Genomic DNA, 24,857 nt, shown 5'->3' with positions numbered 1-24,857 from the left:
GGAGGGGAATACATTCACAGAAAGTTTTGTATTCAGTAAATAGAATACACAGCTTTTTTGCTGAAGAAAAAGGAAGGGGGGGGGGGCAAATGTATCCTTAGTTGTACATAAGCCTAAGCTGACCTATGGGAACTCAGTTTCCGACATAATAAAAATAACACTTTCAGCATTCCCAAACACCTTGGTGTGTGTTATACGCCGATATTTTACCTGGGCTGCCTGGGGGGGGGGGGTGAGCGCTGCCAAATTACAGAGAGCAGCGATCTCCTGTTTACTCAGCGGCTACTGTAATATTAAGTCCCGCCTCCTATGATACACATCACACGTCATGGCATTGGACGAGTTTTCTGTCTATCATAGGAGGCAGTCCAGGAGGCGGGACTTCATATTACAGTGGCCACCGAGTAAACAGGAGATCCCTTCTCTGTAATCCGACATCGCTGCATTGATGGGCAATGGTGAGGCTGCAGATGGGCACTGATCAGGCTGCATTTATGAGGCTGCAGATTGGCACTGATCAGGCTGCAATGATGGGCAATGGTGAGGGTGCAGATGGGCACTGACCAGGATGCATTGATGGGCAATGATGAGGGTGCAGAAAGGCACTGACCAGGCTGCTATGGTAAGGCTGCAGACAGGCACTGATCAGGCTGCATTGATGGACAATAGTGAGGGTGTAGATGGACACTGACCAGGCTGCAATGGTAAGGCTGCAGACGGGCACTGATCAGGCTGCATTGATGGACAATAGTGAGGGTGTAGATGGACACTGACCAGGCTGCAATGGTGAGGCTGCAGACGGGCACTGATCAGGCTGCATTGATGGACAATAGGGAGGGTGCAGATGAACACTTACCCGGCTGCATTGATGGACAATGGTGAGGCTGAGAATGGGCACTGATCAGGCTGCCTTGATAGACAATGGTCAGGCTGCATTGATAGGCAATGGTGAGGATTTAAGTTTTTTTCCTAAAACTTCCCTCTTAAAAATAAGGTGCGTGTTATACGCCGATAAATGCGGTACCTACAAAGAAAAAAAGATTTATCTAAAACAATTTTATACTTACCTTACCCACATCTCCTGCTTCACTGGTCTTGACAGTACTTTTTTTCCTTGGAGATTTCTGGGTAATGCAGAATTTTATAAGAGAACACTCCAGTCCATTACAAGAGTGGGAGTAAAATAAGTATGTGATATAACTTTTTTCATACAGGTATGTTGGACACACCATCAGGAGATGGTAGAAAGGTCGAGAGGGTCCAGACATTAGGGGACCTTGCATTTTACCCACTTCAATTTCTTAAACATACTTGGCATCTTAATTTATATATGGATGGAAACTGGAGTGTAACAACTGTACCTGCCCACAGATTATACTAAATATCCAAGTTATAGGAAATCTGAAATTTTACAGTTGTCACCAGAACAAAAGATGAGGGTAAATCTTCCATTGTGATGAGTTGTTTTGGTGACAGCAGTCAAAGCCTAGGTTCACATATGTGCGGGTAGGGAACACATGCATAAACGTGCAAGTTCCAGCAGCCAAAATGCACTGCTCTTTTGCAGACACTCGGGAAAATAATTTATAGCACTACCACGCCTCGGAAAACGTATCGCATTTTAATGTGCGAGAAACCACATGGTACGGTTTTAAAAAAACAAGGGTTGGAGGCTTTTTTCCCTACGTTTCTTGCAGGTACAGCATCTTATTTAAATGAATGTGCTGCTGTGCCTGTGTAAACGCACACCCAAAAAGTGTGAACCTACTCTCAGAGAGAATTCATCAAAATTTCAAATATCCTTTTACTTCCTGCTGCATCTCTGTGGTAGGAAATATAAGAAAATCCTCTAATGGGCCATAGACAGGAAAAATTAAACTAACTGAGCTTTAGCCCTTTAATACATCTACAAAATGTTTTAAAAAAAATGTGCTCACACACAGTTTAAGATTTTTGTTTTTTTTAATTTTATCTCAAATTGTAGTGAAAAATAAATGTCCGCAATGTACATCACAAATAAAAACCATAGATAAGCAATGATATTAATCAATAATCAGATCATATTGGAAAAATATGTAATTGTGATTTTTTTTGTTTGCAGAACAAAGTGTTCTGAAGACGACTGCGTTGTACTTAGAACCCTTAACAGGAACAATAGTGTTTACTTTGAGTAAAGGTGTGCATCAATCCATTAATTGCTTAAAATGGACCGCATGGAGCTGCGAAGAGTCAACACAGATCTTGATGATGATAGCAACAGTGGAGACAGCATTGAAGATGGATACTGCAAAGAAATGGATTCTGAGAAAGTTACAATAAGCAGGTAGGTTGTTAAACTATTATTGCTCGTAATTGTCAAGGTCCCTAACTGGGATTTGATAAAATGTGTAATGTGCTGATGTTTACTTGGAAAAGGATGTACCAGTAAGTTTGCAGGTCTGCACAAATAAATTTCTGACTTGTCACAAATTATAGAGAAACAGTTTACTTAAAAAAAAACACAATTCACAAAGTGCATATTGTCACAGTGTGGTAACTCACAAGGTATGAGGCAACAGAGGCAGGGGTTATTCTGTGTGAGACAACATGTGTACACAGCCAAGAACATTAGGGCTGCTTTGCAAAACCACACATTTACTGTATAGGTCAGCATCTTTGCCCAGGAGATAGGTGCTGACCCTGGATGCCATTTGAATGAAAATCAGTTTGGCCTTCTGGAGAGAATATCTTTTCATATATTTTATTCTAGATCCAATTAACCTTGCTGAAAATTATGCTGATTATATAAATGGAGAATCTGGTTTTGATCAGGGCATTACTCCTACTGTTGGGAATAGTAAAACCATAAGTCACTACCTATAGCTAAAGCTGGGTAAGAAACCATGAATCAAGAGTGAAGATAAGGTAAATATCAAAGCAGAAGGTCAAGCTAGCACAGGACAAAGCAACAGCAAAATCATAGAGAAATGGGAACATATTCAGAGCCAATAATCAAGGAAAGGGTCTTCATTTATCCATATAATTGGATGAAGTGAACACAGTTTCACTGAGCCAATTGATACATGCATTACACTTAAGTAAATCAACCTCAGTGTGTTCACCAGTACTTAGCTGCTTACCACTCAATAGTGGGAACTAATAAGAGGAGCAGAGAGTGGACAAGCTAACAAGTAACTGGGGAAATGCGTGGTACTTTTTAAAGTGGTTAACCATAAATGCGAAGTCAGGGGAACCAGTTTCAGTCCAGTCAGCATTTTTATAGGTGCTGAGTATGTACCAGAAAAGCTGAGTCTTGCCTACCGATTTGCTTTAAATGCTGTGCATCTACATGACATAGATATAATTGAATGCCCAGTTCTACAGTGAACATCTACTAATGAAAAATTGACAGTGAACTGGAAACAAAATGAATATGAAATATGTTGTTCTTGTTAACAATTCCAACATCAGGTTTATTTCCTAACCTGCAGAACAAAAAGGCTTTAGGAATATGTTGGATGCTGTGAATACTTTACCCATTTTCCCCACAGAATGACCAAACTTGTTTTTGAAGCAAAATAGATTATTATAATTTTTTTTATTCTTGAAAAATATCACCTTTGACTGGATACTCAGCTCTGCACTTATTTTAAAATAAACTCTCACAACTAAGAACTAGCAGAGCAACTAAACTGTGCAAGTTTTAGTAACTGGTGTCAGAAAAGGTTCTCCTGCCATTTGAGCCTACTGTTTTTAGCATGTTTTGCTTTGAAATAGTGGAACACCCTTCTCTAGGCTGCAGCTAACAGCAGTGAATACATTGGTTTATGCTTAGCATTGTAGTGGAATGCCTATTTACTCACCACCTCAGATGCAGGGGCAGGTCCCTTTAATGCAATTTCCCGCAAATCTCTAGAATCCTGGACATGCCCAGGGACGATACATTCTTTAGCTTCCCTTTCTTACAAAGGGATGCAGGACAATTGATCTGTAGCCAGTTTAGTGCCAGAAAGACCATGTGGGCAGCTGGGCCAGAGCTCAATAAAATGCAGCCTCTCCAGAAGACCCAGCAATTGAGGAGTGCACCTCCCCAGTTGCTATTAGATCAATCCAGTTCCAGTGGAGTGACTCTTTCTCCTTGGACCTTGGATCCCTCCGGTAATTCACTTATATTTCCAGTTACCTTAGACTTTGCTATGAGGGATGAGGTTTCTGAGGATAATCACAAGTATCTTTGTTCTTAATTGTTTTACTCTAGTAGTAATTCTCAGCTGGACTTTCTGCTGACTATGCTATGCAACCACATGTTACCCTGATTGAGTCACAGAGACATTTCTATGAAGAGAACGCATGCTCCTTTGCATTATTGCCTTTAACTTTGCATCTTTTTAATAAACTGGAGGCTACATTGACACCCTGATGTCTGATCATTTGGCCAATTACCTATTCTCGTAATCTCTGTTCCCCAAGCAAATATAATTTTAATATTTATAACTGCAATACCCTGGCATGTTTAGAATATAAAGAAATTCAGCATTTAGTAATGTATAGTGGAAATAACTGGCTTAGAAAAAAAAAAGTACTGCTATTTAATTTAACAAAATTTAATTTACTTTCAATAATTTTGTATTGAGATTTTCAAACAAGGAACACAATACATATTACATTATGTAAAGAATATGCAGAATTGCAGCAAGTTTTACATATAACAGTGATAATGTTGTCAAAAGGAGATCAAAGACGAAACACAGGAACGTATGAGCATTCGGTTGGGGGTTGCAGATCAGAAGTATCAAACAGTGCTGGAAGTAATCATAAAAAAATGTAATTTAATTGTTATAAAATGTTATTATAATTCACACAATTTCAATACTATTGTATACTCATATTTCTAATGCAGTCAATATGTTGACGGAGAGGATGCCGAAAGTCAGAAGTTTCTAACAAATGGTTTAGGCGGAAAGAAGAAACTGGGTGAATATGCAGATGAGCATGTGAGTATTATTATTATTATTATTATTATGCTGAATCATGTTAAAAAAAACTTATATTAGTAATTTTATAAACTGTATATTGTCTTTTATAGTCACTACAATTTATTCTTACAGTTTGAATCAGGCTTACGCATAACATCAGTATGACCCAATTGTTAAGAAAAAATGAGTAATTAGAGCATTCTCAGAAAAGCAGATCTGGAACACACACAATCCAGTTTTCTAAATGCATTGATAAACCATGATTTTCTGAAATACTGAAATGAGTATCTGAAATACTAGTCTTGCATGTCTCTTGTGAAACTCTGTCCTTAACACTTTGACCTTACCATCCATGTTGCTTTGACATAGCAAGCCTCAGCAATTGCAGGCCGGTGTCAATAAGTTTATACTGTGTGTAATTATTAACTCATAAATGCAATGAAGCCCTGAGTACATTAAAGCTAATACTTACCAGAAGATCGAGAAATCTGTGACCTGCTGGCATTTTCTCTCTGAAAGTCTCTTTCCCAAAACTAAAAGAACTGTTTCTCTTTTTATTTTTACCAAAAAGCATCCTGGGACCACTTCATTTGGCATGTCGGTATTCAACCTGAGCAACGCTATCATGGGTAGTGGAATTCTGGGGCTCTCCTATGCAATGGCTAATACAGGCATTATACTGTTTGTGTAAGTAAAAGTGTATTAATTAAAAAAAAAAATCACTAATATAAACTCTCTATATTACTCATGTCTCTTTTAAATCAAGTGTTTATACAACTCATTCTGTGAATCATACCCCAGTAAAGAAAAAAAAATGTTTAGACTTCCTTTATTATACTTAACTATTGTAGCAATGATGATGATGATAATAGTAATAATAATAACAACAATAACAATAATAAAAAGATAATGACTTAAGGCAAGGTTTTTCAACTTGGGTTCCTCCAGATGTTGAAAGAGGTTCCTTAAGCAATGAGCAACTTCTGCCTTTCAGATAAGTTTACACTGACAACAATGATCTTTTTAGCTATCTGTAAGAGGGAGTTTCATCCCAATGACCACAAATGTAAGGAGAATTCTTCCCAGTGACCATCACTCCAATGTATCATGTGTTGTGGATATAGTAATTTTTAGCAGGGGTTCCCTGAGACTGAAAAGTTATTTAATTGGTTTCTCTGTGTTGAAAAGGTTGAAAAGGGCAACCCAAGGTCTTAACATTTAATTAGCTTTATATTAGAAGGACATTTCATGAACTTTTAATGTCCACCCCTTATATGGATAATTTGGTGGCTGGTTACGTTGCCCTAGAATGTGGGTTTGTATGCTTTAATTCTGTTCAGGAAAATGGAGGTCCAAATATGGGATGCATGGTGACATTTTAATTTGTCACATCAAACTCAGCAACATAATAGAATTAAATATAATTAGTACAGTAAGAATATTTGATCAAGTGTAGCCAGTAATAATGTTTTCATTTGGATGCAGGGATAATTAAACTGTCTAAAAAACTGTCTGATGCTTGTGGAATATGTCTGTAAAGTACATTGTACAAGTACCACTGCTAATCAGACCATCAATGAAACACTGCACCTAAACCAAGAGACGGTTTAGCTGAGGAACACCTCATAAAGTAATGCATATTCTCCTAACATGTATTTTTAAATCCCTGAAAAATATAAAGAAGTCATGAATGGGTTTAAAAGAAACCTGATTTGATGCCTCCTTGATGCTTTTATTAGCCGTTTAAACAAGTACATATAAGAAGATAATGGGGTTGATTTACTAAAGGCAAAAGACTGTGCACTTGCAAATTGCAGGTGCTCTAGAGCTTAGTAAATGAGGTAAAGCTTCCCTTTACAAAGAATACCCAATCAGATGCAAGGAAATAAAAAAAAATATTTTTTGCTTGCACATGATTGGATAATGGAATCAGCAGAGCTCCCCTTAATTTACTAAACTCTGAAACATGCCCCACTGGCATGTATTGCTCCATCGGTCGGGCTTAGTCATAGAGGCATCTATGACTAAGCCTGATGAGCGGAGTAAAACACATCAGTGGGACTTGGCCTATGAGGAGTTAGGCTGAAGCTTCTTTTTGCTATCTCACAGTGGGGCTGTTCCCTGGTGCATTGCATCCTACCTCTTGTTGCTTGCATGATTGAATGGGCTGGGATGAGCTCCTTGAACACCGGCACCCAACATCAGTCACCAGACAGTTCTCTGACTTGGCACTTAGAGCAGTGCTCTAAGTTTCTGGTGTATGGTCACAGAAATATTACTCTTTAACCTAAAGCTAACCCCTGACCCATAACAGAACATAACTCCTAAAATACCTAACCTAACCCCTAACTTAACTTTTACATTTAAACCAAATGTTTAACTACTACATTTAACTGAAATAATGGTAAAATTCTAATAAAAGATAATAAACCGGGAACCAACCTACAGTAAAAGATATATACTGTATAGCCCAAACATTTTTAGTGGTAAAAAATCACAATCTTTGATAGTTTGTCCCTGCTGTAGAGACTTACCCTCTCTATTTTTTCCTTGTGACTATTGTCAGCAGATTGGAAAGTGAAGGAAGATGTAACATTTTTGCAGATGTTATCAGGACAAGATGTGAAGGAAAATATTTAAATGAGAACAGGCTAAAGTGACAACTGTCTTTTTGAAGAATTTGCTCACTTTAAAGAGATTAGCTTTTTTGGCCAAATATTATTGCACTGTAATGAAACTGCGCGTGCTCTTATAAATCTGTGAATCTGACATTCACTAAAAAACAGAGGGCACAAATGCAATGTGTTTAGCACAGTGGGAGCCAGAAAAAAAACTGGGACAACTTTGAGCAAAGACAGCAGGATGATCAGCAGTTGCAAGTGGCAAGTGGCAGTAGAGATGGCATTGTGGAACACATTTTCAGGCACAGGTGACAAACTCAAGGGTTTCATACATCAAGGGAAAAGTAATAGTAGTAGTCCTAGAGAATGTGAAAGAGAGAGGCATCAGATTTAGGGCAGTGTTTGGCAGATGTAGAAGGATTGGAAAGTGGAAGAGCCAGATATGTCAGCAGAGGAACGAGAAAGTGTTTGGGGCACATAAGAAGCATGACTGTGCTTGTGGAAGGTTAGGTATCTAGTGATGCTGTAGTCAATACTTGAGGCAGATGGGTCCTAAACAAAAAAACTTGAACCCATTCTGCTTTGTATTGCCCTAGTCAATTCTGTGTATAGTTCTATTTTAATTTAAAGTTAAATGCAAGACGTAATTATTTATCCTTGTTTGTATATAATGGGAAAGGTTTGGAACCACTGTCAATTTTCTATTGCTTTGTCACTTTTAATGAGTATTTTCTATGCTTCCTGTCCTGGTAACAGTTGTCACCAATCTATGAAATGATTGGAAAGCCCTTTTTTGGAGACAATAACAGCAAAAAAAAAATTAGACAGAGGATTAGAATGTCTGTCACAATTTTATTACTGCCTGCATCAACATTGGCAAGATTTCCTAAAGTGAAATCTTGAAGCAAACATGCTAACCTTCCCAATAAAGAAACCTGAAGCTTGACATATATAGGTCATATTGCCAAGACTGTGTTGTGCAATGTCATCAACCCCTGTTCCTTCAATGCATTTCTGTAATTCCAGGCTGTTAGTCACACTACAGTCTGCTATTTAGAGAAGTACCCCCCCCCTCCCCTTCTTCCAATGTAACTTGTTTATTTTAATAAATGTTTATAATTATATAATTTAGCAAAGCAATCCAGAGACGCGTGCATATTTTAGTAGATTGTATTATGCTGCTAGCTCTTTAAGACTGTGTCTTATACAGTATATCAGCGTCTAGGTGAATCTGCCCCATACATAGAAACAAACAACAAAAAACAATGCACTATATTTGTGGTTTACAGTATTGTCCTGCCTCATTTTAAATATGGCGAGCTGCATAATAGCAATTGATAACACTCAATTGATGTTATGCATTTATGTTCTAGGAACTAGCATGTCTTATGTAATGTGGGCTAGGCTGCTCAATAATCACCTACAAGTTCCCTTCTGAAGCTCACATTCCATAATGATCATGTGTATAGAACATGCTCTGTACAGTCATGTCCAAACAAATATGAACTGAATGAACTTAGACTATGTACACATAACTATAATACACCCACATCCACCTCCCCCCCCCCCCCCCCCACACACACACACACACACACCCCACACACACTGTTCTGTGTATAGTGCACAAAACAATTGTTTTGGTTTTAGTTAAGCTATAAGTTACAGCATCTTGTGCTAATGTGATCAATAGCAAATTTACTATGCCACCTATTCCTAATGATTTATGCGTCCAAGCATGAGATAACAGATAGGTAGGATTGCTGTTTGTTTAATAGGCTGGAACTTTTTCAAATGTCATATTATTTACATTTATCATATATTTTCTAAAGATAACAATAAAGTTTGAGTACATTAAAGCGGAACAGTTTGATAATAATTAACGTTCTTTAACAAAAGACCATTCATTACACATTAATAATTATGCTACCAAAATTAATGTGTGCTGTAAACTACCTCTTGCATTGCTTCTGATTCTTCTTGCTAAAGGCTGCCATTTTGCCGAAGGCTGGAGCAGTTACTTCCTCATTGGTAACTCTCCCCCTTTTATTAATCTTATTAGTCTCAAACACTTTATGTCACTTTCTGCAATTAAAATATGTATATTTCCAGCCTTGATTGTATGTCTTGACTCATATAGAGAGGAAGGCTGACAGAAGCTTTACAGTGCTAAAGTTCACAGGCTGCCAATGAGGGAGAAAGGAGAGACCATCAGGGAGATAAGATCAAGCACTGTGCTTGTTTAACGCTAAGTTTAAGGCTGGCCATACACGGTTTGAATCTCGGCCGGCTCAGTAGGAACCGGCCAAGATTCGAACTATTAAATGGTAGGTTTAATGTACCAATCGATCAACTTGGGTATAACCAGCCTGCCAGGCTCTTTAGCCACTAGCAATAATTACTGGCTCTGCTCCACGAAACAATTGCTCAGCAGGAGGGATTTCCCTATTAATCACTGTCTGTGTTGTTGGGGTAATCATGCTAATTCCTTTCCTGCAACCAAATTCGCACTGTCTATGTCTTGCCCAACTCTTTTGTGTTTCCCAGGCAGCAGAGTTTTCCCCATCACTTCTCTTGCTTTTCTTTCTTATTTCCATTACTTTGTTCTCTCAGCACAGTCTGTGTCATTCCTGTTGCTTTCTTCCCCCTTCAGCAACAGTAAAACTTAAAGATCAAGCTGATTGCCACTAGTGGCTCTGATTTTAGGCACACTGCAGAGAATAGAGTATATGAGCATGTACAGAGCAGAGTGGGACAGTGCCTTCCTAGTTTTTAAACTGTATAGACACTTATTTCTAATGTTTAACATAGCTACACCCACAAAAGCAGCGAGCCAGAAGTGATTTATCAGGACTTTTTTTCCAGCTAAAGTTCCACTTTAAGATATCTACTGATTTGTAACTTTAATTTAAATGACCTATTACTTCACATAAAATAAGTTAATGTTCTTTTCACATCAGGATACTTCTTCTTGGAGTTGCCATTTTATCGTTATACTCTGTACATCTCCTGTTAAAGACAGCAAAGGAAGGAGGTAAGAGCTTTTAGTTTTTAGTTTTCACAGTGTGACAAATAACTGGGAAAAACACAGCTAACATGTGTACATGTGAACTGATCAATTATCCAAAGGATTTGCAGATATGTTTGGATGATCTTCAAATAATCACATATCATATATCTCAATAATTGCATATCTCTTGCACACTGCAGAGCCAGGAACATGATTACACTATTTAATGATGTGTTACATCTACCATTTCCTTGGACTGGGGATCAGCAGTGAGATGATGCTAGTTCCTCACCCAATAAGCATGCTGGAGGTGGAGAGGTGACATGGGAAACAGAAAATAGAGTGTTACCTTCTTGGGTGACAAATGTCACTTTAGTAGAAACAATAGACTCAGAGGTTCTACCACTGCAAACTCGTATTGATACATTTTATTGTACCATATAACATTTTGTTACATGATTCAGACCTGCTTAGCTGGACAAATACACAAATGTTCAAAAATACAAAGTTTCAACATGTCTCTTGACAGTTGGAAGCATAAAGGCGCCAAGTATTTTTCCATAAAAAATATAACTTTTTTTTTTAATTTAAAAGACAAATGGTGCTCCCCCAGTAAAAAGTAAATGCATTTTGCCTTAGTTACAGTAACAGATATTTTTATATTAGTTATTTACACTAATAAACTCAAGTAATTTATTTTATTAACAGGTTCATTAATTTATGAAAAATTAGGAGAGAAAGCCTTTGGATGGCCTGGAAAATATACAGCTTTTATATCTATTACAATGCAAAACATTGGCGGTAAGTTGATATGGTAAGAGTTTCTTGTAGCGTATCTTTCCAGCAAATCCCTGAGTAGAAAAGCCTTGCCTCTTCTAGCATATTTTAGAGAAGGACTCTTGCTCTTTTTGTGGAAGCAGCAGTTTCACTGCAGCCGTCCGACATGCCCCCCACTGAATCAGAAGTATAACTCTGCAACCAGCAAAGTTTATGCTCCTTGCTGATTGGAAAGCATGTATCTTTCCCTCAGCAGCATTCAACTTAAAAATGTTTCTGCAGCTCTGTATATAGATCATATATTTATTTATACTGTTGGTACTGTGTCCTATGTGAGTTTGCTGACTCTTTTAAAGCATGGCACACACAACTAGTTTTTCATTTGTGTTCAACCCTGAGGGCTAAATGAAAAAAAAAAAACTGACAGACCTTTTTCGGTCATGTCCCTTCCGGCTGCAGTACACATTGGCCAATTGTCGGCTGGTTTCCATTGAACCGGCTGATGCCTCCCGACATTCGGCCCGTGTGTACTAGGCTTAATTGTCCCTTTACAGAAATGGTCTTTATTCCTGAGTTTTCCTATGCATGAATTGACCCCCTTGATGAGGAGATATCACACTGCGATTCTAAATGATTCACATCAATAGTTACAAAATCTGCAGATTGTAATAGGTTACTCCAACTATGACAGTGCACACCTGAAACACTTATTGAAAGTGTTTTTACAGTTATTACATGTCCTTTAAATATGTTCTGAGACCATCAATTGCAAAAACAAAACAAGGGATGGTCCTGAAAAATTCAGCATAAGGATTACCCTGAATAGAGTTTATGCAAGCCCTATAGAGGTAAATGCATTTGGACCCAGAAATAAGCTCACAATAGAATATATTCTGTTTAAATTATTTTTATTTATTTTAACAAATAGCTAACATGCTACTGTTCTGCCCACACAGGGGCTAGCTTTGACAGCGGTGACAAGAATTAGCTAACAAAAGGTAGATAAACTGAAGCAGCATGAAACGAGAACTATTGTAACAACTGAAGATAGGACTTTTCATAATGTCATGAGGGCCAAGAGACCTATAACAATGGAGTGTCCTCTAGGCCCACCAATATCTACACAATGGATGCATTTTAGAGCCAATACAGAACTAAAGAGAAGAGATAAAGCAAAGATCATGAGAAAAATAGGTAGAAAGGTGACACTAAGAAGAGAGAGAAGGCCCTCCTAACGAGTAGGGAGTCAGGGAGAGAATGAGGAAAGCTAGAAGGGAAAAAGGGCCAGTTTAAAGGCCTAGAGAGGGGGACATGTAAAGGCTCGGGGGCATCAAGGCTGTCTGTCATAGGCAACCCAAGTTGGTTGGGGGGAGAGTAGGAAAGGCATAAGCCCGCCATGGTTCCCAAACTTTCAGAAACTTAGCATGAGTGTCGTTGCGGATGCAAGACATCTGTTCAGAACAGATGGTTTCTTGCAAGCTTGAGCAATCTTTCTTTTAGATGACCAAAATAGGTAGGAAGTGAGCTTCTTCTGGTAGGCATGCAGGCTCGGGATTGGACAGTGTATCAGGAAAAACTTGGCTTCTCTTTGTATGGGAAGATATAATAAAGTGAATAGAAGGCCAAAAACTGAAAGTGATCAGTCTAGGGCACGTTCGCCATGTATGAACAAAGTCACCCTTATGGCCACAGCCCCTGAAAAGGTGGTAACTATAGGAAGAATTGGCATGGGCAATGCGGGCAGGGATCCAATAACAAATGGAGAAGCACCTTATTTGCCGCCTCCAGGGTAGCTGTATTAAATGAGCATTTAGACACAGAAGACCAGGCTGCGCTCTAATCCGCCAAGTCTATCTCAGTTCCCACATCTTGTTCCCACTGAGTTGCATAGGAGAGAGGGGTGGATGAAGAACGGTTTTTCAGAGAAGCATAGAGGACTGAAATGAGGCCCTGGGATCCTGGAGAATTTGGGCAGATGTGTTCAAATCAAGTTTTTTGGGATGGGTACAAGGAAGTTCTGTGCAATGTGACGTGCCAGTGTTGAAGTTGGAGAAAGCAAAAGAATTCAGCCTGCAGAATGTAGTGTGACTCCCAAATCGTGGGCCACATTCAGAATGATCTGGCGGTTAAGAAGTGTCATACGTGTGTGAACCCATAAGTGACCCACCAGGAGAATGCCTGTGGTGAGTCTAGGCCTGACAATAGAATACATTCTATTAGTACAAACTTTTAATCACGTGTTTGGGATGGCACAGAAAGCCGCAATTCTTAATCTTAAAATTTTGCATGCTGATGGGATGCTTCATGCAGGAGTAAAACAGGCTCCTTTACATATTTGTAAGACTAGCAGGACCATCAGATCAGTCCTGGTGCAGGCAGATCCAATACAAAAATAAGCTCAATCAAAACATAAAGCCACCTACTGTACAAGGCAGAGACTTACAGAAGAAATTGCAAATTAAATTGCAACATCTGTAATTGTCTCATTGTGATACATTTACCCACAAAATGAAAAACCTTACACAGCCTTGATCTAATATATGCCTATCTTTAAATGCAGTTAAACAAAATAGAGATCCACATGCCAATAGGCCAGAGGCTATACACTTTGCCAATAAGTCCATGAGTTTAGAGGTCACATGATATAGCATGTTTCAAAATCAAATAGGGTATGCAACTGGGCATGGTTACTATTGCAAAAAGAAGTCTTTTAGATCCATATATTGGACGCCATGGTTCCTGCAGCTTAAACATGCTTGACATGCTTTTAAGATTAAAAATAACTTTTTCTACTAGGACCATTAGAACTGGATCTACCAGGACCTTAGTTTAGAAGGTTGTCACTTCTGGTGTTGATATGCTTTCATGAACTTGGAATCCCCCATTTTTACTTTAGCGGAGAAGGGTTTTGTTATGCAATATTTATTTATACTTTCCTTGTTTGTGTCTTGAACAATTGTGTAGCCAAGGGAGCATTTGGTCCCAGTTTGCCCCTCTATATTTTCATATTGTGCTTCTTTGGCCATTATTTCTGGGGGTTTTTGTATCATTCTCTTTCTATTCAATATATTCTCCCATTGTTTGCAGAGCTTGTTTGGTCACATTTCTACCCACTGCTGGGGTATTCTAGATGCATTGAAACCCCTTTGGTGTGATTGACCAGACATGTTTCAAGTTTAAGCATGAGCTGCAGGGACCAATTTTTGCTTGGGCTATGCTGTGCTGACATGCGCATTACCCAATCATGTGCAAAGAAAAAAAAAATAGCATTTTGCTTACACATGATTGGATTATGGAAGCCAGCAGAGCTTCGCCTCATCTACTAATTATGGGGATAATTTCCTTGCAAAGTGAACAGAGTCTTTTTGCCTTAAGTAAATTATTCCCAGTATTTCCTGAAATTTTGAAAGATTAAAAAGCGGTAGTAAAGTCTCCTAAACCTAAAAAAATGTGTCCCCCTGCAAATTTAAGTCATAATATACTAGTATGCACCGCATACTAGTGCAATAAGAGAGACTTACCTACAAACAGAGCCCTCCTGCCCTGGGCTGTCATGGCTCCCCCTGGTCCCTCTTCCATGTTATTCCTTCCTTGCAAGTTCCGGATCTTTGACCCCTTGAATGGCCCGACATTGCTCCAATGCAAGTGCATGGAAATCACTTCACCTCGGCACCGAAATTGTGCCGTAAATGCGGTCTGAGCTGCGCATGCATGTCCCAGAATGCATTACACGCTGACAGGCAGGGGAGACATTTATGACAAAAGAGACCTCCAGGGTCTCTTCTGTTATAAAACCCTGCCTGTCAGTGGGTTTTTTCAGAAGAGAGTTCACTACTAATTAAGGTCCATTTCACACTTGTGTAACTTGTCCTGCGACTTGGGACTGCAAGTCATACCCCATGATTTCCAATGGGTACCATTCATATCTGTGCAACCTCAAGACGCAGCGACTTCAAAGTAGTCCCTGCACTTCTTTGATCCGACTTTAATGCGACTTGAGGTCCATAGACCTCAAGATTACACAGGCATTGCTTCAAGTCGCATCAAAGTCATGTCAAAGTCACACGACTTTCAGGTTGTACAAGTGTGAAAGGGGCCTAAAGCAATGTACAGTATGTGACCATATATTTGGTAAGTTGTTTATTTTTTTTTATTACTAATTTACTAATTTATTGTAGTACTTTGTCTATCGTGCTAGGCTTGTAGCTGATTGACTGTTTGCATTATTTAACAAGCACTGGGCTTTTGCTACAATTGTTGCCTTACAGAGGATCTGATGTAGAACTCCAAAACATTGCTGTATCCTTGTAACTAATATAGAAAACTAAGAAGGAGAGAAAAAGGTTGAACGCCGTTTTGAGTGCACCATATTTCTGTATTTATTTTTCATTGCAGGGTTTGACCTATAGCCTACTTGCTATCAGTAAACCTCACGCCCCTCTGATTGAAAAGCTATAGCTCTGACTCAGTAGGGGGCATGTTGGACCTCTGCAAAGAGATCCCTGCTTACCCACAGAAAGCAACAGTCTTTCTCTGCACCATGCAGGCGGGACACATGCTTTTCTACTCAGGCTGTAGCGGATTTTTAAAGAAAACAAACTAAGACTTTTAACACCTTTTGTTTTACAGTTAGAATTAATTTTGCCTTCTTTTGTGAATACCGGATGACAAACTGTGGGTTAGGATATACATAACTAGATTATTTTCTCTTTTCTCCACTGTCTGTTCTAAAGTAAACATAGCTGACTATTCCTTATGTGGTAAACGTTGTTACTTTAACAGTATGACCTCATGGGAAATGTATGAATATCCAGCATTCCCTGACATTTAGGAAATCTTAGCTTGAATATATTCAATTAATTATATCATAAAGACAATTCTCATAGTTCTGCATTCTGTCTTATTGAAATTTGTTTTTATTCAGAAAGTTGTGTTTAAAAAAAATGTCTTTAATTCCTTTCATCCTCAGGGACTAATTTAAATTTTACCAGTTCCAAGATTTCTTTCTTAATTTTTTTTGTCTAGAAAGTAAATTCTTTAAACCTAAAAAAACATATTTAAATACACACACTGTAGCTTATTTCAGAAGTATAATTGATAAAGATAAAAAATTCCTTTATGCCCTTGTGGCCAATAATTATTCCAAAACCACTGGCTCAAAGCACAGACACCGTCTAAATTTAGAATTATTTATTCAACTCATATACAGCTGTTTCAATCTTGGCAGCTATTATCAGTGTAAGATTTTAAAGGATGCCTTCTTTGCAACAAGGCTAGGAAGTATTGGATAAAGGACTTGCTTATAAATATGTCATTATATTAAAATGATTCTAAAGTTTTTTTTCATAAAAATAAAAAACATGTTATATTTAACTGCTTTGTGCAATGGTTTTGCACGGAGCATCTCCGATCCTCTTCTTCTGGGGTCCCCTGTCAGCTCTCCAGGCCCCTCATCTTTATTGGGAGCCCCCAGGGAAAGTGGATACCCGTGCATGCTTGCTCCCAAGTGCCGCTGCTACGTCCATTACCACAGATAGCAGGACTCAGCCCCGCCCTCGCTCCTGTGTCACTGGATTTGATTGACAGCCATGGGAGCCAATCGCTCCCGCTGCTATCAGTCTGTCCACTGAGGAGGGAGACAGCAAAAGGAGCCGATGCGCTCAAGCACATCGATGGATCAGATGGGCTCAGGTAAGGGAAAGGGGGGTCTTGGGGGAAACTACAGCAGAGAAGGTTTTTCACCTTAGTAAATATAATGCAGTAAGGTGAAAAACCTTAAAGTGGACCTTTTAGTCATTTTTTCATCTTTCCATCTGTTAAATCTTCTGCCCTTGTTGTTTTAACTTTGGATAGTAAAACATTTTTTTCTGCCAGTAAATATCTTATACAGCCCACTTCCTCTTTCTTGTCTGGTCATTAGCCTAGGCTAATGACATCATGCACAGCTCTCTCTATAAGTCTCCTGAGAGTTTGCCAGCAAGGGAGGAGGAGTGAGTAATAGGAGAGCCAAGGAGAGTTGCAGAGCTGGAGAAGGCTGGATGAGGGCAGAGATAACAGGAGACTGCAGAGATCCACGAGCGAGAGGAGAAATGTGCAAACAAGCAGTGGTGTGAGTGTGTCTGTCTGTATATATGTCTGTGTGTGTGTGTGTGTGTATATATACAGTATGTGTATGTGTGTCTGTGTGCCTCTGTGTAAATCCAGGAAGTGAACAGGCAGTGCTTCAACTGCCCAGAGTTAAAATGGCTGCAGCCAGAGTTAGTGAGATCTCTGCAACATATTTGGCAAGTGCAAAATCACAGTATATATAAAATAATATGCAAAGTGGTTGGAGGGAAGCTTCAGAATATGTTTTTTTTTTTTTACAAATTACAAATTAATGTGAGCAGACTGCAGCTCCTCTTTAAGGCTTTAGAAACACTTTATTTACCTATAATATACAGTATATAGACCCAAGGGTAACCACCACACTCTATGGGGCTGATTTACTAAAGGCAAATAGTCTGTGCACTTTGCAAAGTGCAGTTGCACTATGCAAGTGTAGTTGCTCAAGAGCTTAGTAAATGAGGTAAAGCTTCACTTTGCATAGAATACCCAATCACATGCAAGGAAAATTTTAAAAAAATGGATTTGGATCAATGGCCAAATAGGTATTTGAAGTTCAAGAGTCTTCTGTTTATATAGATGAATAAATAAATAGGCAGTCCTATTACCTTTAGTAAATCAACCCCTATGTGTGAGGCAAATGCCCAGGTGCTCATCCACAGAGAAATCAATACAAATCCAAAGCAAATATAGAGGCACTCATAGGTCTTGTAGTGGAGGTAAACCAAAACAACAACAACAACAACAATGTTTGAATAAAGCTCAGTCCATCTTATTCATGACAGCTGCATGTGGTACAATCTGGCCTACGGTAACAGCCGAGTTTGCCAGGAATGTATCCGATGGATGTTTTAGTCATAGGTGATAACTCCGTATTTATCAGGAGATCTTTCAAGATTTTTCTCTTTCTATAACTCATGATATAAGAAGGTGCTTTAGCTAATATTAGGCTTTGCTCACTGGAAATGATCGGCCAACAGGAATAGAGCAGATCCTTCATTGTATGGCTCCCTCCTGCGGTCTTGAGAAAGATGGACTGAGCTTCATTGAAACGTCAACAATAGAAATGCTGTTGTTTTGATGTATCTGTATGTATGTGTATCTGCTGCAAGACCTGTGAATGCTTCTATATATGTTTTGAATTTACATACTGTATACTATATATATATATATATATATATATATATATATATATATATTGACAGGTATTCTTTATAACTTAAGAAAAATGTTTGTATATTCTGCAATAAAATTATAGAGCATACATAAAAAATGTAATAACAGTTCTTACGTGTTAAAGTATAATATGAAAACAGTTATACCAGGTCACCTAATTATCCTTTTGCTGTTATTTAATGTTTTTTTTTCAGCTATGTCAAGCTACCTGTTTATTGTGAAATACGAACTTCCTGAAGTACTTAAAACTTTCATGAAACTGGAGGAGAATTCAGGGTATATGTATACATTTTTATGACGATTTATACTATTTCTCTATCTGCTTACACTAGTTCTAATTTTAGCGCATCTCTATATTTAGAGAATGGTATCTGAATGGGAACTATCTGGTGATCTTTGTATCCATTGGGGTAATTCTTCCTCTGGCTATGCTGAAGAATTTAGGTGAGTACATATTCTTTTTCTTATGATCAAGTATCTGCTGATCATTAGGAGTGATTGGCAGACTCGTTCAAATGTACAATATATATAGCGAATGTATTCATTTGTATGTTATAAATTTAACAGGTTACCTTGGATACACAAGTGGATTTTCTCTGGGTTGTATGGTGTTTTTCGTCAGTGTGGTAAGGAACCATTTTTTTTTTTTGTAAATGCACTACATATGAAATAGAGACATTCTGAAAAAAATACAGTAAGGTGTAAAAGTGAAATACTATAATGATTCCTACTTATTGTGTTTGAGTTGGATGGAGGTGGATCCATCAAAATCTCAGAATCATAACATAATGGATGAATCCAAAATTATTTTCATTCCATTCCCTATGTTATGATTCGGAGATTCTGATGGATCCACCTCCATCCACCCAAACAGAATGCATAAGTAATCCCCCAAAATAACAAATTAACCCATTAAAATGAATATATTCAATCTTCCAAAATACAAATTGATTAGGAACAACAAATATTTGAAACAAACTTGAATATACAAAACAAATCCAAATATACAAAACATCATTCCAACATAGTGAATTTGACAAAACAAAATTATGAACTTAACTAATGAATCCAAAATAAAACAAAAACATTTTTCTGTCATGCACATCTCTAATGAGAACTCCTATTTTTGCTAACACAAATCTGATCACTATTGTTTGAGATAAGACGTTCAAGCTCTTGATAACACTGGTAATAAAAATGCTAAATATTATTTTCTATTCCAGGTGATTTACAAGAAAACTCAGATACCATGTCCATTACCCTTGCTAGACCCCAATCATGGAAATTTGACAAGCAATAATACCTATCATTTGCATCCCCTTATGATACAAAATTACACAATCGATACTGGTGTGGACTTTATGATGGATTACAATCAAGGGGAAACAGCAGGGATCGCCGAACATAAAGACAACACACATGGAAGTGGGGTGGAATTTGAAGCCCACACAGATGAAAAATGCAAGCCCAAATTATTTGTGTTCAACTCCCAGGTAAGGCTGTATGGTTGCTGTAGTCATTTGTAATATAGCCCTGTTATATATATTATGGTTATATTTTAATTTATTGAACCTAATTTTCAAATTTCAACCAGTTTTATGTACAGTGACCTTTTTCAACAGTACAGCTCCAAATCATTTTCAAACTGGATTTCACTGGCTTTCACAACGTCAATATTAGTGTAATGTACTTTTTTGAGCATAGCAAAAAACTCCTTCTCCTTCTTATATCTTTTAGACAGCCTATGCTATTCCAATCTTGGCCTTTGCCTTTGTGTGCCATCCTGAGGTGTTACCAATCTACAGTGAGCTCAAAAGGTAAATGAGCATATGTTTTTTACAGATGCATTGATTAATATCCCCCCACACAGCCTCAAATGCAGCTATACAACCTGTTTACAAGCTGTTTACAAGCTGTCGCTGCTCCTTTTTTTTCTGCCATAATGAGCATTTTCCAGCAATGGTCAAAGAATATAAGGGACCATAATCAGAGTGTTTCTTGATGCAACCCCGTTGCACTTTACAGAGGGTGTGGTTGCCCTCTGGTACTTTGAGCGTGGCAGTACTAGCTTGCTCTGCCAATCCGCCAACCCTACGGCCCAGCGGTTGGGGACCCCTGCTTTAAAAAATGTGACAAGCAAAAATTTCCTGTTCTCTTTACTTTTCTGATTCCCTCGGTCAAGTTCCCTTATTATTATTGTTAATTGGCTAATAACTGAAAGATTTACAATGCAGCAATGTTACCCTTCAACTAAGACACATCACTCTGATTGATTTTTTGGAAGTTTTACCATTAATGAGACTTTTTCTTTTTTAGAATGAACTGATATTTTTCACAGTTTGCATTTGATATATGAATTTATTGCACGAAATGTCATATTTATATTCATATTGATTTATCATTTGGGCAATAGGAGTATGAACTATTGATCACATTTATTTAGCCTTTGCTCCTTTATTAAATAAATCCCAGTATCCTGTACATTAACCCTTTACTAATTTCTCAAGACTGATAAATTATTAGTGCATACTTTAATATCATTTTTTTTATAGTAGCTTGACATGCTTTCAATGTGTTTTTCTAGTCGAACCCAAAGAAAAATGCAGACCATTTCCAATCTTTCATTAACAGCAATGCTCTTGATGTATCTCTTTGCTGCACTTTTTGGGTATCTTACGTTTTATGGTGAGTACAATTATTTTCTAATATCTATTTTCTAATATATGGTCAAATGCTGAGAGCATTTAGCATTTGGTATTTAAACTCCAAAGATTCTGCATATATAATTAATAAAACAACAACTGTACTTTTAAATTAAATTGCATAGTTATAATATTTACATTATTTTTAAAACAGCTGTTAGCTGGCTCCTTAAGCAAAAATCTAGCAATGTGCTGAGCAACATTTTACAGTGACTTTGAAGTGTTGGAAAACACTGCAAGCACTGCTTGATCCTTTGTGGGTCAGCACTGTGTTTGCACCTTCCAGCTGCAAACATTTGGTAAGAGTGTCAACTTGACTTGATAATGGGGGGACAGGGGCTGGCTTGCAATCAGGAATGAAGGGCCCCTCTATATTCTACTCAGAGAAGGTGCCCATTTCAGCTGGCGTATACAAAGAACCAGAAAGTGTAAACACTATAGTAGCTATACAGTGCCATGCATTGTTTTTGGACAAAAACGATACAGGATTATACTTATTATTTTACAGAGTACTCTTGAATGTTTTCAGCCCTGAAATTTACAGTTAACCTTGGAAAAATACTGGAATGGTTTATACAGCCAATAAGATGTCTTAGCCTAAGTGCTCAACCATGACAAATGTAACTTTGCTGAGCAGTATTGATTGTAATCCAACATAAAGGAGCTTCAAATAATACAATAACAGAAGAAAGTGAAAGCAGAAATTATAAGGCTTGAGAGGTCAAAGCATTCTGAATGAGATTAAATGATGGAATTTATTCACTGTCATTTACCCTGCCTTTTCAACACATTCACTTTGTAAATAGCAAGTGTAGCTGGAAATATAGGTATATGCAAATGTAGGTGGAAAGCAAGAAGGGTTTGGGGTAGTGGGAGAAAAAATAAGAAGAGGAAGAGTGGAAGGATAGAAAAATGGGGGTGGGGGCGATATCAAGGGTGAGCTGACCCAAGTCGCCTATAATGAGAGTAATGTCTTGTCAACATTTGGGAGAAATAAAGGTCCACCCAGCATTGTTGATATTTAGCTATCACATTATCCTGCATTGCTGTGAGTTTCTCAAGAAGCACAGTTGCCCATCATGGACCTTGTTTTTCAACACACATTGTCTGTGTTAAAGATTGATCATCGATTTGAGCATTTCAAGATAAACACAAATCAACAAGGAAATTAATTGAATTAGTTGACTCAATTTTCCACCCTGACTGATTATCCTTAATAATTAAATAAATTACTTATTGGTCAACCTACCCATTTACCACATTTGATCTTGAAAAAATACAATTTTTTCATCAAAATAATCATGACACCAGATAACTGTATTACTACCTGTATGAACAGCCTTGTAAAAATAAAAAATAACAAAAACATTGAAGAATGAAAGTTCAAATTTGACTAATGTAATTATTTCAGATAGGTGGTTGTCAGTTTCGTTCAGCAGAATCAAGTTTTAGGTTTTAGGATCATCACACGTGGCACAGTTCAGTCTCTGTTCAGGACAAAGTTCTTTTGCATAACATCCAAAATGCTAATATTTACAATACCTCATTTCTCATTCTTACATGAAGTATCATCAGAAAATTTGGTATTTGCTGACCTCAGCAGAATATTGTGCTAGAGTTCATTCAGAGACCATGCTACCTATACAGTCCCAGCAGGGTGAGAAAGTTTGCAGTAGCCTCTCCATAGCCGACACATGGAAGAGCAAACTATGCATGCCCTCAAATGGGTTTTGTTTGACACTTTTCTAGTTTAGCTTTTTCTGTCATGGATTATTATTATTGGCATCATCTTCCAGAGCAAAATGAAAATACACATTTAAAATGTATTTGAAAAATAAACTTAATGTGTTTGTGATGGTTTTTATAGATATTTTCAAATCACGCATTTAAAACAACACTTTGCATGTATGGTTTGTGCTTGTAAAACATTTTACCCAGAGCAACAAGATCTACAACAATCTGTACATGCCTCTCCAATTTCACCCGTCAGCAGTTTAGTGTGATCTGATCAATGAAAAATAAACTCCATCTCCATTCGTCTGTAACATGCAAAGATGTATTTTATTTTATTACAGTTACTTACAGTATCTCACATAGGTGAGTACACTCCTAACATTTTGTTAAATATTTTATTATGTCATGTGACAACACTGAAGAAATGACACTTTGCTGTTATACAAGCTGTACACTCACTACTTTACATTGTAGCAAAGTGTCATTTCTTCAGTGTTGTCACATGAAAAGATATAATAAAATATTTTAAAGAATGATTGGGGTGTACTTACTTTTGTGAGATACTGTATATAGCGCTGTCAATTTACGCAGTGCTTTGCATATATCTTGTACATTCACATCAGTCTCTACCCTCCAGGAGCTTATAATCTAGGGTTAAGCTCCTGGAGGGCAGGGACTGATGTAATTTTACATTACTTGAATGTGACTGTTGCACTTCCAAAGACACTTTTAAGACTGGTGTGTGAATATTGTCGCGCACATTGATTTCAGTCCTCTAAGCAAATCAGGGTTTAAAACTTTGATATGGATATCTGCAAAGCTTTGAAAGTTTGCAACAAACATTTTCCTTATAAGTTACTAGTGGCCTTCGGTTCTTTCATGCCCTCCCTCCCTTTACCACAGCCAGGAAGGGTGGTGTCATCAGATTCAATCTCATTTTAAAGCATTAAATGAACAGGGGACTTGTTTCATACCCTCATCAGTTGTAGTCATAATGCACTGAAGTCTGCTCTCATCCAATACCATACACGTGCTCTACATCATTTTTTACTACAGCCACAGACAGCATAGTTGCAAGGTGCAATAAACTTCTTGATTTGCTTCCTTCTAGTCTGTTAAATATACCCATAAAACTAGTAACTGTATAACATTCTGTACTTTCTGCCGCTGCTGCACTCCTATCAGTTACATTGGTCCCAGCCTTCTCTGAAGCCCATAAACAGGTTATGGTAATTCGAAGAGGGGAAGACGTTCTGTAATACTGAAACGCTTCCCGTTCTAGGGTGACACTGCTGCTGTTCCTTGAGAAACACAGTAAAGTTTAGCAACTTACTCTGCTACTGCCAGAGTGAGGGTCCTTTCATATGGTCCGCTGTGCGGTGCAGACCGTTCTCTGCTCAGCGGGGATCGATCCGCTGGTCCCCGCTGAGCCGGCAGATGACAGCTCCCTCTCCGCACTGTGTGCGGAGAGAGAGGTGTCAGAGTCCTGCTGCTCTCTATGGGGAATTGGATGAGAGCGGACCGCCTGTCCACTCTCATCCGATCCCATCCAAACCGATCCCCTGATTTCATGGACAGGATCGGATGCAGATGGCAGCGGGTGTCAGCGGACATGTCTCTGCTGTCATCCGCTGCCCCATAGGGATGCATGGAGGATCCGATCAGATCCACATAAAAAAACTGACAGGCGGATCTGATCGGACCATTCGTGTGAAAGGACCCTAAAGATAAAAGAAAAAAAGCATAACAAAAATAATGCAGCCACCACATCTAATGGTGG

At 38.2% G+C, this 24,857-nt stretch overlaps 1 protein-coding gene across 1 annotated transcript in view; it reads left to right on the top strand.

Moving 5' to 3' along the window:
• Window positions 1-24,857, top strand: part of SLC38A4 (solute carrier family 38 member 4) — a 109,551-nt gene that overhangs the window by 46,608 nt on the left and 38,086 nt on the right. Inside the window, exons 2-12 of the mRNA XM_082254377.1 lie at window positions 2,102-2,323; window positions 4,880-4,973; window positions 5,527-5,642; window positions 10,534-10,607; window positions 11,292-11,384; window positions 18,836-18,917; window positions 19,003-19,085; window positions 19,209-19,267; window positions 19,865-20,134; window positions 20,379-20,458; window positions 21,226-21,326. Coding sequence (XP_082110503.1) covers window positions 2,205-2,323; window positions 4,880-4,973; window positions 5,527-5,642; window positions 10,534-10,607; window positions 11,292-11,384; window positions 18,836-18,917; window positions 19,003-19,085; window positions 19,209-19,267; window positions 19,865-20,134; window positions 20,379-20,458; window positions 21,226-21,326 — 1,171 coding nt within the window. The 5' untranslated portion in view covers window positions 2,102-2,204. The remainder of the gene's footprint in view (window positions 1-2,101; window positions 2,324-4,879; window positions 4,974-5,526; window positions 5,643-10,533; window positions 10,608-11,291; window positions 11,385-18,835; window positions 18,918-19,002; window positions 19,086-19,208; window positions 19,268-19,864; window positions 20,135-20,378; window positions 20,459-21,225; window positions 21,327-24,857) is intronic.

Source organism: Pelophylax lessonae (assembly GCF_965119305.1).
Source record: "Pelophylax lessonae genome assembly, chromosome: 4".
Lineage (NCBI taxonomy): Eukaryota > Metazoa > Chordata > Amphibia > Anura > Ranidae > Pelophylax > Pelophylax lessonae.
Note: the sequence above shows the minus strand (reverse complement) of the source record. Positions and strands in the feature narration are given on the sequence as shown.